Below are 17,108 nucleotides of genomic sequence, written 5' to 3' on the forward strand. Positions count from 1 at the left end.
TTATGTATCCAGTCAGTTAGTCTGTGCCTTTTTATTGGGGCATTAAGTCCATTGATGTTAAGAGATATTAAGGAATAGTGATTGTTACTTCCTATCATTTTTGACATTATTTTTTAAATTTGAATGCTTATCTTCTTTTGGGTTTGATGAAAGGTTACTATCTTGCTTTTTCCAGGGTGAAGTTTCCCTCCTTGTATTGGTGTTGTCCTCCTATTATCCTTTTTAGGGCCGGGTTTGTGGCTAGATATTGGGTAAACTTGGTTTTGTCATGAAATATCTTAGTTTCTCCATCTATGGTGATTGAGAGTTTTGCTGGATATAGTAGTTTTGGTTGGCATTTGTGTTCTCTTAGAGTCTGCATGAGATCTGCCCAGGACCTTCTAGCCTTCATAGTCTCAGGTGAAAAGTCTGCTGTGATTCTGATAGGTCTTCCTTTATATGTTACTTGGCCTTTTTCTCTTACTGCCTTTAGTATTCTTTCTTTGTTTAGAACATTTGGTGTTTTGATTATTATGTGACGGGAGGTATTTCTGTTCTGGTCCAGTCTGTTTGGAGTTCTGTAGGCTTCTTGTATATTCATGGGCATCTCTCTCTTTAGGTTAGGGAAGTTTTCTTCCATAATTTTATTGAAGATATTTGCTGGCCCTTTAAGTTGTAAATCTTCACTCTCATCTATGCCTATAATCCTTAGGTTTGGTCTTCTCATTGTGTCCTGGATTTCCTGGATATTTTGGGTTACAAGCTTTTTGCATTTTGCATTTTCTTTAACTGTTGAGTCCATGGTTTCTATGGAATCTTCAGCATCTGAGATTCTTTCTTCTATCTCTTGTATTCTGTTGTTGATATTTGCATCTCTGTCCCCTGATTTCTTCCCAAGGCTTTCTATCTCCAAAGTTGTCTCCCTTTGAGTTTTCTTAGTTGTTTCTACTTCTGATTTTAGATCCTGGATGGTTTTGCTTAGCTCCTTCACTTGCATGTTTGTGTTTTCCTGGAATTCTTTAAGAGATTTTTGTGTTTCCTTTTTCATGACCTCAGCCTGTTGACCAAAGTTCTCCTGTAGAAATCTGCCTGCCTCTGCCTCCCAAGTGCTGGGATTAAAGGCATGTGCCACCACCACCCGGCTCGGTTTATTTTTTTAACGATTTAATATATTGTCAAATTCACTGATCTTCTGTAGTTGATTATTTAAAAGTATGTGTTCAGAGTAAAAGAAGAGTTTGTGGATTGCTTGGACACATGTATGTAACCAAGGACTTTTCTACTGGTGCTCCAGTTCCACAATAATGGCTTTGAGACTTAATTATATGTGAATAAATGCCTAGGTTATAAGCTTGGGCTTGTTCCTAACTAGTTTGTAACTATATAATCCATTTATTCTATTTTATGTGTGCCACATGGTTGGCTACCTCTCCTCAGTTTCATAGATCTGTCTCCTCTGGGCAAATCTCTAGCATATTACTATTTCCAGAGTTCTCCCCCCTCCTCTCTCTCTCTCTGCTGGACCTTCTATTTCCTGTCTTTTGCTAATAGGCCATCAGTTTTTTATTGACAGGTGATGCTTCCACACAATATACAATATATAAAAGATACTCTCTACATCTTCACTGTTTAGTTCAATAAAAGGCTCTTTCTCTAACATCAATAAACTATATACAATAAAAACAATTATGGAAGCTATCAGGTAAGAATTACATTCACAATGTCTAGTACATATACACTTGGCAGCTTTGAAGAAAGTACTCCGTGTGGCATGTGGCCATAGAATAGACTAAACAGGTTATATAAGTTACAAGCTAGTCAGGGAACAAGCCCAAGCTTATGGCCTAGGCGTTTATTCATAAATAGTTAAGTCTCAGAGTAGATATTTTTGAGGAACTTAGGCAGAGGTAGAAAAGAGTGTGCTTACAAATGGGGCCCATGCTATTAGGCATGTAATCTAAATTTAGCTGAAAAATCCAGACTTAAAACAAAAAACAATGAGGTATTAGAAAAGCCCTGGGTGAAAGGCATAAACCAATATCTCCTAGACCAGGCAGGAGGCTAAATCCCTTTAAGAGAGAGCTAGTAGAAACTTGGAATACCCAAGAAATAATCCACATATTAAATGATGTCCAAAAAGAACAGAGGAGTGGCCCCTGGTTCTGGAAAGACTCAATGCAACAGTATAGAGGAATACCAGAACAGGGAAGTGTGAAGGAGTTGATGGAGGAACAGGGGGAGGGAAAAGGGTTTATGGGACTTGTGGGGAGTGGGGACCCAGAAAATGGGAAATCATTTGAAATGTAATAAAGAATACATCTAATAAAAGAGAGAGAGAGAGAGAGAGAGAGAGAGAGAGAGAGAGAGAGAGAGAGAGAGAGAGAGAGAAAGCGCTAGTAAGAACCAGAGCCTCAACACAGGCCAGCAGACAGAAAGACTTCCCAGACCTGGGCCTGATAGATTCATCTCCCAGCAGGCGCCCACGGGCGTAAGCTCAGTTTTCACAGAAGGACAAACAGTAGCTCCAGTCCAAAAACTGGCAAGGGCAGCCTGCTAGCCTGAGCTGAGGGGGCCAGAGCTAGCCACCATACACACGTGCTGGCCCAAGGAGCCGGCTGATGCACAGCAGCCTGGAAGAACACCTGCCTCCTCAGAGTCTGGGCAAATCTCTCACATATCACTATTTCCCAGAGTTCCTCTCTGCCAGAATTCCTACCTTCTATTTCCTGCCTTTTGTTAATAGGCCATCAGTTTTTTATTGACAGGTGATGCTTCCAAACAGTACACAAGAGATTCTCTTGACACATGTTTGCAAATTCTTTCTTAGTATTTGACTCTAATTAGATCTTCAGGACAACACCAACTCTTGTCAGACCTTTCTGGCTGCAGAGCTGCAGTCTGCAGAATGTGCCAACATCCTCCTGGATAACAGATAAGTGCAGCACACTGCTCAAAGTGTGTGGAACAAAAGAAAAAATTGGTTTTGAGTATTCACAGTGATAATAGACGATGCATCTACTGGCTGAGGTTTATTGTGCACTGGGAGACTGAATCCATGTCTACTCTGTATCAAAGATTCATTTTTGTGAATATAAATTGATGTAGAACTATCCGATGAGAGAAAAGCCAGCATGAAAGGCCTCTCCTATGCTTGTTATAAATAAATATTTTATATGGAAAACATTCTTTAAGGGAAACTGTTATTCTTTCAAAAGCTGATTGACTGACAAACTCTACATTTTATTTTTATTTTGTCACACATATATTTTCATATACGTGTTTCAAATATATCTTTAAAGTTTTTATTTTCATTTGCATGTATATGTGTGCCTACTTGTCTTTATATATTATGATAATATTATGACATGCTGAACGTAAAATGAAGTAATAATTTAGAAACTAACTATATGGTTTAATAAGTGCAAACCTATTAGGCACTGTTGTGAGCTTGTGGAAAATCCCATTAAGAAACGGGTGAATCCTTGTCCTTGAGTTACAGTTCTTGCAATGAAAGGTAGGGGTGAGTTAGATCTGAATGACTGAATAAGAAAATGTAAAGGAGAATGAAATCGGGACTGGAATTGAAGGCTCAAGATATTGAATTTAATAAAATAAGCAGAGAAGGCCTTAATATGGTGAGACATAAGCAATTAGGTGAAAGAGAAGGAAATGCAAGAGAAGAATGAAGCATAAAGGCTGAGGAAGATGTCATGGCAGGTACATGGCGATGTTTCTGAACAGTAGAGCCCATTATAACCAGAGGAGAGGAGTATGGGGTTAAAGGTCAGAGGGGGATCTGAAATCAGCAGCAAAGGCTCACAGCAGATTAAAGGGAAAGAGTTGGGAAATAGAATGTAGGGCCTTGTAGCCATTTTCTTGGAGGGAAAGGGGGAAATTTAGACAGAGAAGTCATATAGATCTGATGTAAAAGTTTTAAAACCATTACAACAACTCTTGAGTACTTAAATACCTTATAAAATAGTTGTTAGACCACTGTGCTTTCAAATATATTTTTTAATTTTGAATGTACTTTTATTTGTATGTGTGTGCCTGTATATGTACTACCAGCATGCAGGAATTCAAGGTCACTGGAACTAGATCACAAGTGTTTGTGAGCTGCCTGCTGTTGGTGTTAGGATAGAATTTGGATTCTCTGTAAGAAAACAACTGCTCTTAACTACTAAACCATCTTTGCACCCTCTAATAAGCGCTAAAGGCCTCAGTGATAGAAACTCATTTTTTTGTATATTTCTATATCTAGTAATACATTTTGCATATAGTGGTAATAAATGTAGGTGATCAACTGCAATTTCATAAGAAGACCTGCCATTAAAAATCCCTGAGGCTGGCAGCAGAGTCTCACCTTAGAGCAGTGGCTTGCAGCCTTCTTAATGCTGGGCCCTTTAATACAGTTCCTTCTGTTGTAGAGACTCCCAACCATAAAACTGTTTTGTTGCCACTTCATATCTGCAATTTTGCTTCTGTTATGAATCATAATTTAAGTATCTGTGTTTTCTGAGAACCACTGCTGTACAGAATGGGATAATTAGTTACTCCTTATAGCTTATTACTAACTTTGAACTTTCTAACAGAGAAGGGTGATCCAAGTTCATCTTATTAAGCAAATATGCATAATGAAGGGATTCAAGATTAACTAACCAGAAATATGCCTCCACTAATGAAATGCAGCCAAAATCAGCAACTAATAAGTGAAAATTTGAGCATTAAAATATAAGAATTGAGTCTTAGTCAAGACAAGAAAAGAACAAACTAAAAATAGTTTTGATCTGCCTGTCTTCATATATTCAGATCTTCATTCTATTTAACTCTCAAGTTACTTCTTTATGTAATCTTTTGTTTTCCCACAGGGATTTTACAAGTTATTTTTAGAATAACAAATGTGGAAGCAGAGTAGAATATTTTCCATTTTTTATTTTAAAAAAGTCTTATTTGTATGAGTGCTTTGCCTGCATGTTGTACCTGATGTATACCTTGTGCTTGAAGAGGTCAGGACAGGGTATTGGATCCTGTGTAACTTGAACCACCATGTCCGTACTGGGAATCAAACCCAGGTTCTCTGCAAGAACAAATGCACTTAACTGCCTAGCCATCTCTCCAGTTCCCATCCAGTAATTCTTAAGATGATTAATTAATAAGATGCCATATTTTTAAATACTGTGAGCATCAATAGCACCAAAACTGAATTTTTTAATTAAAAGTATTTTAAAATTATGAAATATTTAACTCCTTAATGTTATTCTAAGCGGCAAAATTTAGAAGTATATTCAAAGAATTCCCTTACTTCAACTATATACAATCCAAAGCCTTTGATGATGTAAGTATCTTACACTTGTTTAATTATCTTTCTCTTCTCACTAGCTGTGGTGTTATATGCCTTAAGAGATTAGAAAATACTTGTTAAGTGAGTGCGTATGAATCATATAGGGGCGTTGGATTGTATTTATTGAATTTATAAGAATTAAATTGAAGGGTAAAGGATGACTTTGTCTTAGGTGCAGCATATCTTTTTGACAAAATAGTACGGTATGAGAAAATGTGCTGTTCTTGAGGTTGAGACATCTTGAGCAGGACTACACTTAGGAATCATAGAGGTTAACATGCTTGAAGCAATTCCCAATCTCCTTAAAGCACATTTTCTAGAAAATTGAGAATGTATAAAAAAATCCTATATATTAATAATTGGTTCAATTTTATCTCAGCTTCTTTACACAGACAGAAATTTTGTGATTTGTGCTCCTACTGGTTCTGGGAAAACTGCAGTGTTTGAGCTAGCAATAACAAGATTGTTAATGGAAGTACCATTGCCATGGCTGAACATGAAAATTGTTTACAGTAAGTATATATTGTAAAAATTACAATTAGTTATAATCAAAGACTGAAGTAGAAGCAAAGTTAATTCAGGGCATAGACATTATTATTTGGTAGCTCATACATTAAAAACATCAATTTATTTAGTTGTGGTGCTGTGACTAACCCTGTAGACAGTACTTTACCACTGAGCACGACTAGCAGACAAGCTCTCCCCACACCTTTGTTATTTTCATTGTGTATGTGGTGCTAGACGTTGAACTCCGTAAGAGCTTTACCACTGAGCTGTAATTCTAGCCCTCAGTACACTTTAGTAAACACATGCCACAATTGGTTTCATCTCTTACATTAAATTTGAAACATTTTTCTAGAATTGTACATAAAATAATATTTGAATTGAGGATTTGAACTTTATATTTATTAAAAGAGGATAGTCAAAATAAACAAATAACCATATATTTTATAATTTTAGAAATTTAGATAGAAATATCTATTCTCCTTTTTCAGGTGTATATTTTGTAAATGTCCCCAAAATAGTATATGCATACATACAATTTGAAGAAATAACTAATCACAAAAGGCTTTTCATGAAAAGCAATAATCACTTGCTCCATCTCACCGTTTTAGATTGCCTGAGCAATCACTTGTTTCAACTTTTAGTTGTTCTTGGTAATTACTTTGATAGATTACTAGGTTTGTATTGTTAGTTTTTACTTCATCAATATTACACAGCAATGTAATATTTGCTTACTTTTATTAACTAGACTTTACAAAAACATTTTAAAATTACACTGGTGATCAAAATAAATATATTATTTTAGTGGCACCAATAAAAGCCCTTTGTAGTCAGCGGTTTGATGACTGGAAAGAAAAATTTGGACCAATAGGCTTGACTTGTAAAGAACTTACTGGTGATACAGTTATGGATGACCTGTTTGAGATTCAGCATGCAAATATAATTATGACAACTCCAGTAAGTATTATTTATGTTTCATTATTTACTTTAAAATATGTATCTTTATTCAGAAAAATTATTAAAAGGAAATACAAAGCCCAAGCATGTATTTTCAATGTAAACAAAACCATAGAAGTACTAGTATTCAGGAAATGGAGAGAATATCCATAAATAAAAAGATGGATGAGAAATGGTGATATATGTGAACAACAAGTTAAGACAGATGACAAATTTGTAATTGTAGGTAATTTATAGTCATATTTATCCCTTATATTCATTTGTCCAAGTATGTATTATAGGAGTATTGATAGGTATTATAGGAATATTGATAGGGCTTAACAAGGCATAATCAGCAGCCTAGAGAGATAGCTCAGTGTATAAGAGTAATGCTGCTCTTCCAGAGGACTTGAGTTTGATTCCCAGCACTGACATGGTGGCTCACACCATCTGTAACTCCTGTCTCAGGATGTTTGATGTTCTTTTCTGGTCTTCACAGTCATGCATGCATGCATATGTGGCATAGACGTGTTCAAGCAGAGTATTCACACAGGTAAAATATGAAAAGATTGTGACTTGTGGTTAAATAAATACATATATGATTAAATAATTTTCAAAGACTGAAGACCTGGTGCTTTAAGACTCTTAAAATCATCCAAGTAACTTGTAATCCTCATCTCTTTGGGGAGATCTTAAAGACTCAACCAAAACATTGCCCTTTGTTTGTAATGTCTGATAAAATTTATCAGTGTCTTAATAAATACTTTAAATACTTGTGGTTTCTTGTTAGATTAAACTATTTGTATTCTTTTCTGTAGGAGAAGTGGGACAGTATGACTAGGAAGTGGAGAGACAACTCTTTCATCCAACTGGTTCGACTGTTTCTCATTGATGAGGTAGTAAACATGTTCACTTTCTGAGATAAACATAGATGATATTTGAATAGGATAGAAAGAAAAGACATTTAAGTAAAATAATGTATTTAGTCCCTCAAAATGTAAAATGCTTATTTTTCAAGGAAAAGTATTAATATTATTGTATCTTTTATTTGATTAAATAAATTTTTAGTTTTATACTTAACAAGTCTATCTTGATTTCTTGCTTAGGTGCATGTTATTAAAGATGAAAACCGTGGTCCAACTCTTGAAGTTGTAGTTAGCAGAATGAAAACTGTACAGTCTTTATCTAGGGCCTTAGAAAATGCTAGCCCAGTTCCAGTGAGGTTTGTGGCTGTATCTGCAACAATTCCCAACGTTGAAGATGTAAGTCAGAATCTTCACCTGCTTCGCTTTTTATTATTTGTGGGATATTTAGTCAATTTGATCTCAGAGAAGATGATATTTTCTGTTGGTCACTTAATAAGTTTAGTAGGAAAATGTATGTAGAAAATTAATGCCAGATTTCATTGATATAATAAAGTTACAGCCATAAAATTTGATAAAATTTAATAAAATATTTCTAGTACAAATATGTTACTTGCTTTTATCTAAAATTCATGATTTTACCTACATCAGGCACCTGATATCTTGGCTAGTAATGTGTCATGTATGATTTGACAGAATAGGATATGCCCAACTTTTGTGAGAACAGACAGGAAAGAGAGGCTATAGAAGCGCACACAGAGAGAGAAAGGCAGTTTTTACTGGGAGTATTTTACAGAGACAGGTTGCAGAGACTAGACACAGGAAAAGACAGATCGAGTCAGAGAATGAAAAGGAACCAGAAGATTAGAACAGATTGCCAGAGTTATTTTGAGGCCAAGCAGAGTAAATCAGACATGCTGAGAGAAACAGACTGAATCAGTCAGGTTGGAAAGGAGCTTGAGCCAGAACAGCTGAGTTGACCACCCAGCCAGAGTTCAGAAAGAACTAGAAAGGGTGAGCTGATTCAGCAGCAAGTCTCAGAGGCTGAAAACATTCTAGGCCTAGATTAGATTGTATGGAGGGTAGAAGCTTCCAGGACTAGACCCCGGTTAGCAGACAGAGCTAGTAAGTCACGGAGAGGACAATTACAACAGGAGAATAAAAGATAATAATTGTTTGCACTATTATACTTTCTTTTTTTTTCAGAGCTGAGGACTGAAACTTGCTAGGCAAGTGCTCTACCACTGAGCTAAATCCCCAACCCCACTATTAAACTTTTTTTAAATAATATATGACTTTTTATTTAATTCCTAAGCAAACTTTTCATTTTAGTATATGTATATTATATGTTTTGCATGCATGTATGTTTGTACATGCTTGGTACTCTTGGAGGTCAGTAGATAGATGCTTGTGAGTTGCCATGTGGGTGCTAGGCATTGAACCTAGGTTCTCTAGAAGAGCAGCTGGTGCTCTTAACCTGTGAGCCATCTCTCCAGGCTCTTAAGCAAACTTCTTATAAGCTAGTGTATAGTCTTATGTTTTCTCACTCCTATTTACTTCCCAGCCTATTATGGTTTTGGTAATACTTAGAAATTACTTTTGTAAATAGATGCTATATTGTCTCTTCCAATGGCAATTTTGTTTTTATTTTTAAATTTCTTATTCTTAAAACTGCAACTGTTTTTTTTCATGTTCAAAAACAATATAGAATTTTTTTTAAATGGGTAGATAGGGTATAGAGGGCACACAGACAAGCACTGGAGAAACCAGAAAAAGTCAAGCACATGGATTACCTTTTCAAAGGAATGAGGTGCTTAGGTGTTTTTCTTGAAATGCTGGGGAAGAATGTACTTTGAAGCCTGGGAATTCTTAACTATCAGTAGAGTCAGGCTCCACTCATATCCCCCAGAATTTATGTTTTGCTTTCCTAGACCCTTTCCACCTAAATCTTGAGAATTGGTTCTAGGCCATGAAAACCCATCCTTCTGAGTGATGTCACATGTGCTTTACAAAAGCCTCAGTGACTTCTGTGTTATCATAGGCCAGGCCAATCCTGACACCCACAGCCATTATGTTTACCTAGGTTATTCTCCCTAGACCCTAAATCTTGGGCACTGTTTTCTGAGTCAACAGTACCCATCTTTGTGAAAGAAACCTTTGTGAAGAATTTCAGTGTAAACATGTCTTAAATTTGCTGTTTGCTGGGACCCTTCAGGAGTCTGTGCTGGCAGTGATCCCCTGCTGTAACTCCAGGTCCAAGGGATCTGATGAACTCTTCTGGCCCCCACACATATTTGTTCTTTGATTAGAAGACCAACATAAGACAGTCATTGCTTTGCTACGGTGTTGCTAATGTTTAGGAACATTTAAAGGTTTCGGTCATTTTCAGGAGTATATCTGAACAGTAACCAGGACTTAAGATACTACAGAAACTTTGATTTTTATGAACAAAATGATTTTAATTCTAGTTTGGTCTCTTATGAGGGAATGTAAAACAAAATACTAATGGCTAGTCAGAAAAGGACTTACAGTCCTGAAACACTGATATTGGTAGCGTTTATTAATATAATGTTAGTGAAATATGTAATGTTGAAAAAAGATGATTTGATTAAATACTTTCAGACCTTGACTTTAAAGTGACCTAAAATTGTGTTATTTTAGCAATAGAACTATGCTAGAACAAAAATGTAATGTACATGCTTCTGTTTTTCTCAGATCGCAGAATGGCTTTCAGATGGTGAGAGACCTGCTGTATGTCTGAAAATGGATGAGAGCCATAGACCTGTGAAACTTGAAAAAGTGGTCCTGGGTTTTCCCTGTAGTAGTAACCAGACTGAATTTAAGTTTGATTTAGCTCTCAACTACAAAGTGTACAGTGTTATTCGAACATACTCTGATCAGAAGCCCACACTTGTGGTATGGATTCTTAGCTGCTGGTTTGGGGAGTGATGTTCAGTTTTTACCTGATTGATATATAATTCTCTGATGTATTTTCAGTTTTGTGCAACAAGGAAAGGTGTGCAGCAGGCTGCTTCTGTTCTTGTGAAGGATGCTAAACTTATCATCACCGTGGAGCAGAAACTACGGTGTGTGTGTAAGGGGGGGACTTTGGGCATGGCTTAGGTGAAATGAGAGTGTGGCACATCCCTTAACCTTATCTTCAAGCCTGGCTTGCTTGCTTGCTTGCTTGCTTGCTTGCTTGCTTCCTTCCTTCCTTCCTTCCTTCCTTCCTTCCTTCCTTCCTTCCTTCCTTCCTTCCTTCCTTTCTTTCTTTTTTTGGATTTGTTTTTTTCGAGACAGGGTTTCTCTGTATAGCCCTGCCTGTCCTGGAACTCATTCTGTAGACCAGGCTGGCCTCGAACTCAGAAATTCGCCTTCGTCTGCCTCACAGAGTGCTGGGATTACAGGCGTGCGCCACCACTGCCCTGCTCAAGCCTAGGTTTCTTATGTGTACAATAAAAATAATAGTGACTTTACAGAGTGAGAAAATGCAAAGGTGGAATTAAAAATAAAAGTGTAGGTATAGGGGAAAGAGAACTCAGATAGTTGTAAATAACTCAGAGCTTCTGCTTGCTGGGAGTGAACACAGTGGTCAAATTGTGCTGTTACTTTAGTCAGAAAAAGAAGTGACACCAAGTATGTCTCCTTGCTCACAGACTACTGATGAAGGCAGTTTGGAAGATGTGTGGAATTCTTTGTGCTATAGGAGGTTTATTTGCATAGGCTCTGTCTTCTCAGGCAAATACTTACTACTGTGTTTTAAGCTGAACTTATCCCTGAGAGATTGATATATACAGTCTGTGGGCTCCCTTAGAGCCAGGACACATACCAGCGCACCCCCAACCCTCTACCACCCCTTGCTGCACATAGTGCAGTTGTTTGTTTCATACGATCATTTTCTTGAACAGAAGCATGTGCAATGCAGTGCTTTATTTCCTCTTCCCATTTCCTCCTCTTACCTCATTACTCTAGGAAAGTTTCTTCTTCATTCTTCCTGTCCCGCCCCCATGGATATATTTATTGATAACATGCACAAGAGGCTACAGTACTTCTTGTCTCCAGTAACATCCCTCAGATGAACCAATTACATATGCAAATATTAATGTTTATATATAAAACAAAGAAAAAGCCCTGAAATTATATATATACATAAACAATATAAATGAACTCAGCAAGTTGTATTTATATTATTGCCCAATTATGATTGTTTATATGTAAAACAAAGAAAAAGTGGGTAGACATGGGAAGAGTTCAAAAGAGAAAACATGAGAAGGTCTGGAGGGAGAAAAAGGAAAGAAGAAATTATACAATTATATTTTAATTAAAATATATTTAAAGAAACTAAGTTTATTTGCAAAGAATATAAATAAATAAATTTACATTTAGCATCATCTACATTCATACATCTTAGGATAAATACTTTTTTTAAATCCTTATCTGTCTCAGGGTTTCTATTCTTGCACAAACACATAACCAGGAAGGAAGCTGGGGAGGAAAGGGTTTATTCAGCTTACACTTCCACATAGCTGTTCATCACCAAAGGAAGTCAGGACTGGAACTCAAGCAGGTCAGGAAGCAGGAGCTGATGCAGAGGCTGTGGAGGGATGTTCCTTACTGGCTTGCTTCCCCTGGCTTGCTCAGCCTGCTCTCTTATAGAACCCAAAAATACCAGCTCAGGAATGGTACCACCCATGAGGGGCCCTTCCCCTTGATCACTTATTGAGAAAATGCCTCACAGTTGGATCTCATGGAGGCATTTCCTCACCTGAAGCTCCTTTCTCTGTGATAACTCCAGCCTGTGTCAAGTTGACACACAAAACCAGTCAGTACATTATCTCTTTATAATTTCAATTATTTTTCAGCAATGAAATGCCAGCATTTGAAGGACTGTAACATTAAAGACAGATTTAAATTATAGCACTCCACATTTACCACCTCTGTGCCATCAGGCATGTTGTTTCTCTCAGCTTCAACTTCTGTTACTTTCTTTTTTCTTTCTTTTTTGCATTAATTTCTTTTCAGCACTATAGATGAGACCCAGGGCCTTATTACATAGGCATTCAGACTGTCAGGAGTTACATGTTTAGCCTTCCAGCTTCATTTGTTTGTTTTACTTTTTTTTGAAACAGGACCTTGTTGTATAGCTGCCGCTGACCTCAAATTTGCCATCTTGCCTCAGCCTCCTGAAGGCTGGGATTACAGGAGACCATCCACATACTTCATCAACCACCTTCAGCATCTTAACCAGTCTCAATAGACGAGAATAAACTCACCTGGCCACAATAATGTGATAGTTACATAAGGCAACATTTCTAAAGTCCATGTGTGCAGCACAGCTTACATCATTAGTGATAGGACATGTCGATTTGCCTTGAAGAAAATTGTGACTGTGAGGAAATTATACCTCATAGTTATACAGCTGCAATAGAGGCATAGAAAACAGTGTGGGTTTCTTAGATATACTTAAGACCACCCAGAATACCTTTTTAAAATTATCAAAACTCTTTAATAAATTCCTCCTCTCCTTAAGCTCCCCAGCACCAACACAGATGTACCTCAGTCCTTCTGCCTCCCTTTCTGCAGTCAACAAGGCAGGCTTGAAACTTCTTATTCTTAGAAACATTATTAGTCAAATTCTGGGCTTGGTTTCTTGTTCTGACCCCATGCACATAATAAGTATTTGCATTGGGTTTTTTTTCTAAATTTTTGGTTTAGAAGTGAGTTGTAATGTTAGAGCTAATACATTCTGAATAGGAAAGCTGAGTATTCCATGCTGCCCCTGTAGACATGTATTCCTAAAGACTTTTCATACCATGTCCTTTGCTTTGCTTCTGTTTCTCCTCCCACAGTCCTTCCCTGCTTTACTCCACTTCCCCTTGAGATAGTTCCTGCCAGGTAAAGAGAGCTTTCAGTGCCTCTTCCTGCTGCAGAAGCACCCTGGCTGCCACTGCCCAGGGGATTCCCATGCTATTGGAAGATGCCAGGACAGACTTGTAAAAAGTAAATGAAGAAGGGCTTCCTTTAATAAAACTTGTCAGAGCTTGTGGATTTTTGTTTGTTTTGTTTTTTAGAAGATAGCTTTCAGATGATGGTGTTGTGAAAATCTCTTTTTAAAATAATAAACTATTTCAGGATTCCCTGATGTTATGGAGAATAACATTAATTTTATATTTTAATAGGTTGCAGAAGTCTGCATATTCTATAAGGGATTCAAAGCTTAAAGGTAGGTTTAAAGACAAGTTTCCTCCTTTTGTTCTGGAAACTGAACCAGGAGCCTCAGGAGTTCCTAGTCAAGCCCTCTACCATGGAGCCACACCTCCAGCCTAGAGATTACTTTTGAATAGCATGTTCAAATACAGACAGAAGGGGGTCGGTGCTGGTGACATGGTAGTGGTGGCTGATAGGCAGTATGTCTCTACTATAGATACCTTGGTATATGGTGTTGGTTACCATCATGCTGGAATGGAGCTGTCAGATAGAAAATTGGTTGAAGGATTGTTTACCTCTGGAGATCTACCAGTTCTTTGTGAGTAAAACATATTTCTTATAGATAGTAAAAATATTTTGAAAGTCTATTTTAAGAGAAAAAAGCTAGCCAGGCAGTAGTGGTGCAAGCCTTTAATCCCAGCACTTGGGAGGCAGAGGCAGGCGAATTTCTGAGTTTGAGGCCAGCCTGGTCTACAGAGTGATTTCCAGGACAGCCAGGGCTACACAGAGAACCCTGCCTCAAAAAAAAAAAAAAAAGAAAAAAAAAAAGAAACAAAGAAACAAAAAACAATAACAACAAAAAACAAAAAAAAGAGAGAGAGAGAGAGAAATGCTTAAATATTCTAAATTTTTCCAAGAACTTAAAAAGAACTATGCATTCATATTACAGTTATTTTTTTGGCAAGGTTTAATTCTTTATCATTTTATTGAATATAGGGTGATTTGAAAAGAACTTATTAGCTATTTTGTTTTTAAGGTACATTATTATTTTATATTACAAAGTCCTCTATGCCTCTTCCTAAATTTCTTAGAGTTTTCAGTCTATTTTATTAGTATATGTTTTATAAGCAAATATCTTCCCAGGACAATAAAGTTATAAGGCTGGTTATCATTCAATCTGATAGTTACTACCAGTACTCTAGCTATGGGAGTGAACTTGCCGGCTCACCTGGTCATTATAAAGTCTACCATGCACTACACTGGAGGTATGTTTGAAGAGTACAGCGAAACAGACATTCTGCAGATGATTGGGAGAGCTGGAAGACCCCAGGTAAGGGACAGTAGCTTTTCTCTTCCTTTGTTTTTAACATTCTAAATATAGCAAAGAAGTGGGGCTGTGTGGTATTAATTTTCATTTCCAGTTAGATAGAAAAATAATGTAATTTAAGAATCAACTTTAATGATGGAATAAACATAAAAAGACTCACTAGCTGGGATATAGACACTTCACATTCCAGCTTTGTCTAAGCTTCTCTCTATGGATGAGGGTAGTGTTAGTCTTTTTATTTGAATAAAGATGTTTTGTCATTTTTCTGTTTATTTTAGAAACTGGATCTCTCTATGTAGCTGAGGCTGAATTCGAACTTGCCATCTTTCTGGTTTTGCTTCTTAAATACTAAGATTGCAGGCATCAGCCACAGTCAGGTAGTCTGGGCATTTTGGACAGGCAGGTTTTCATTTTGAAGGGCTGTTGTGCATTACAGAACATGTAACATCCCAGGGTTGTAGCATTAACTTTTATAATTAAAAGTCCAAATATATCTCAAAATATGTCTGACAAGTGTTTGAATGAGGAAGTCATTCATACAGATACAAAGAGAACATCCTGGAAGAAAATCATTTTCAAAGTATAAAAATGTTATGTCGCACAAGTTTTTAATTTTAGGGGATAAACTAAGTATATCAAATTATGTGGTATTGTAATTAAGGTTATTATTACTGTGATGAGACACCATTTTGATCAAAAGCAAGTTGGGGAGGAAAGGGGTTATTTGGCTTACACTTCCACATCAGTCTGTCATTAATGGAAGTCAAGACATGAACTCAAAACAGGCACCACAAAGAGGCAGGAACATGGAGGCAGGAGCTGATGCAGATACCATGGAAGATGATGTTTACTGGCTTACACCCCATGGCTTGCTCAACCTGCTTTCTTATAGATCCCAGGACCACAGCCCAGGAATGGTACCCCATCAATGGACTGGGCCTTACCTCATCAGTTACTACTTAAGAAAATGCCCTACAGGCTTGCTGACAGTCCTGCCTTTTTTTTTCACTTCTTTTTTTTTTTCTTGTTTACTTCAGTCACTGGGGGATGAAAGAGAACTTATCTACTTGTAAACCTTTAGTTGTGATGTTATGTATTTTTTTAAAATAAAGGACAACATTTAATTGGGACTGGCTTACAGGTTCAGAGATTCAGTCCATTATCATCAAGACAGGAGCGTGGCAGCATCCAGGCAGGCATAGTGCAGGAGATGAGAGTTCTACATCTTCATTTGAAGGCCTCTAATGTATTCTTTTTTTTAAAAAAAAAATTATCTTTAATCTTTTTTTTACAGTCCAGTAGTTAACCAGTCTATCTGACAGCTCCTCATCCCATTTCTTTAATTTTTTTTTTTTTTTGTTGTTGTTGTTGGGGTGGTTTCTCTGTATAGCCCTGGCTGTCGTGGAACTCACAGACCAGGCTGGCCTCTAACTTAGAAATCTGCCTGCCTCTGCCTCCCAAGTGCTGGGATCAAAGGTGTGCGCCACCACTGCCCAGCCCTCATCCCATTTCTTAATTAAGATTCTCTCCTCTCAGATGACTTTAGCTTGTTGGCATATATGAAAACTGTATTAAATCTTAAATGTTTAATTCAGTTTACAAAGATTTATTTTGATTTAACATTGTCAAAATTAACTTACATTGAAACAAAAGTTAATTATACAGTTAAAACTGTCAAAAGTTACAGTTATACTGAGGAGATATTTTAATTGAACTTTTTCTTAATATTAAAATTCAGAAATGGCTTTCAGTCCTTTCCATTCAGCGTGAAATGAAAGTTCTGATGAACAGGCTCTGCCTATGTGTGCTCTAACCTTTCCAATCTCTGTGCTCTGTTGCAGTTTGACAGCACAGCTACTGCAGTTATCATGACTCGGTTAAGTACAAGAGAGAAGTACGTTCAGATGCTAGCTTGTAACGACGCTGTAGAAAGCAGGTAACAGAGAGCAGTTCCAAAAGAAAATTAAAGTAGTATGACTTATTTTTCCTTTAATGTATAGAAAGGAAATTTGGTTTGGGGATTTCCTAAGGCCATTTTCTTGAAATAGTGTAACAATTTAACTATAAAACTTATGTAATTTTAAGAATTCAATAGATTTATTCAAAGACAAAAGTTATCTAGTGGTGATTCTTAGCACACAATACTACATGTCTTTGTTATAAAATTATAATAAGGAATAAGGTCTTGTTAATTATTACTATATTACTACATCACTTTTAATTAACTTAT

The 17,108-nt window shown here is 36.8% G+C and overlaps 1 protein-coding gene across 1 annotated transcript in view; it reads left to right on the forward strand.

The window, feature by feature from the left end:
• The window catches only part of Hfm1 (helicase for meiosis 1), an 84,536-nt gene that overhangs the window by 19,358 nt on the left and 48,070 nt on the right, over positions 1-17,108 (forward strand). The window contains exons 7-17 of the mRNA XM_052199249.1: positions 5,244-5,314; positions 5,700-5,832; positions 6,630-6,781; positions 7,579-7,656; positions 7,867-8,022; positions 10,339-10,539; positions 10,621-10,709; positions 13,803-13,846; positions 14,048-14,149; positions 14,736-14,881; positions 16,720-16,814. Of these exons, the coding sequence (XP_052055209.1) occupies positions 5,244-5,314; positions 5,700-5,832; positions 6,630-6,781; positions 7,579-7,656; positions 7,867-8,022; positions 10,339-10,539; positions 10,621-10,709; positions 13,803-13,846; positions 14,048-14,149; positions 14,736-14,881; positions 16,720-16,814 (1,267 nt within the window). The remainder of the gene's footprint in view (positions 1-5,243; positions 5,315-5,699; positions 5,833-6,629; positions 6,782-7,578; positions 7,657-7,866; positions 8,023-10,338; positions 10,540-10,620; positions 10,710-13,802; positions 13,847-14,047; positions 14,150-14,735; positions 14,882-16,719; positions 16,815-17,108) is intronic.

This window comes from Apodemus sylvaticus, chromosome 11 (assembly GCF_947179515.1).
Source record: "Apodemus sylvaticus chromosome 11, mApoSyl1.1, whole genome shotgun sequence".
In the NCBI taxonomy this organism is placed as follows: Eukaryota; Metazoa; Chordata; class Mammalia; order Rodentia; family Muridae; genus Apodemus; species Apodemus sylvaticus.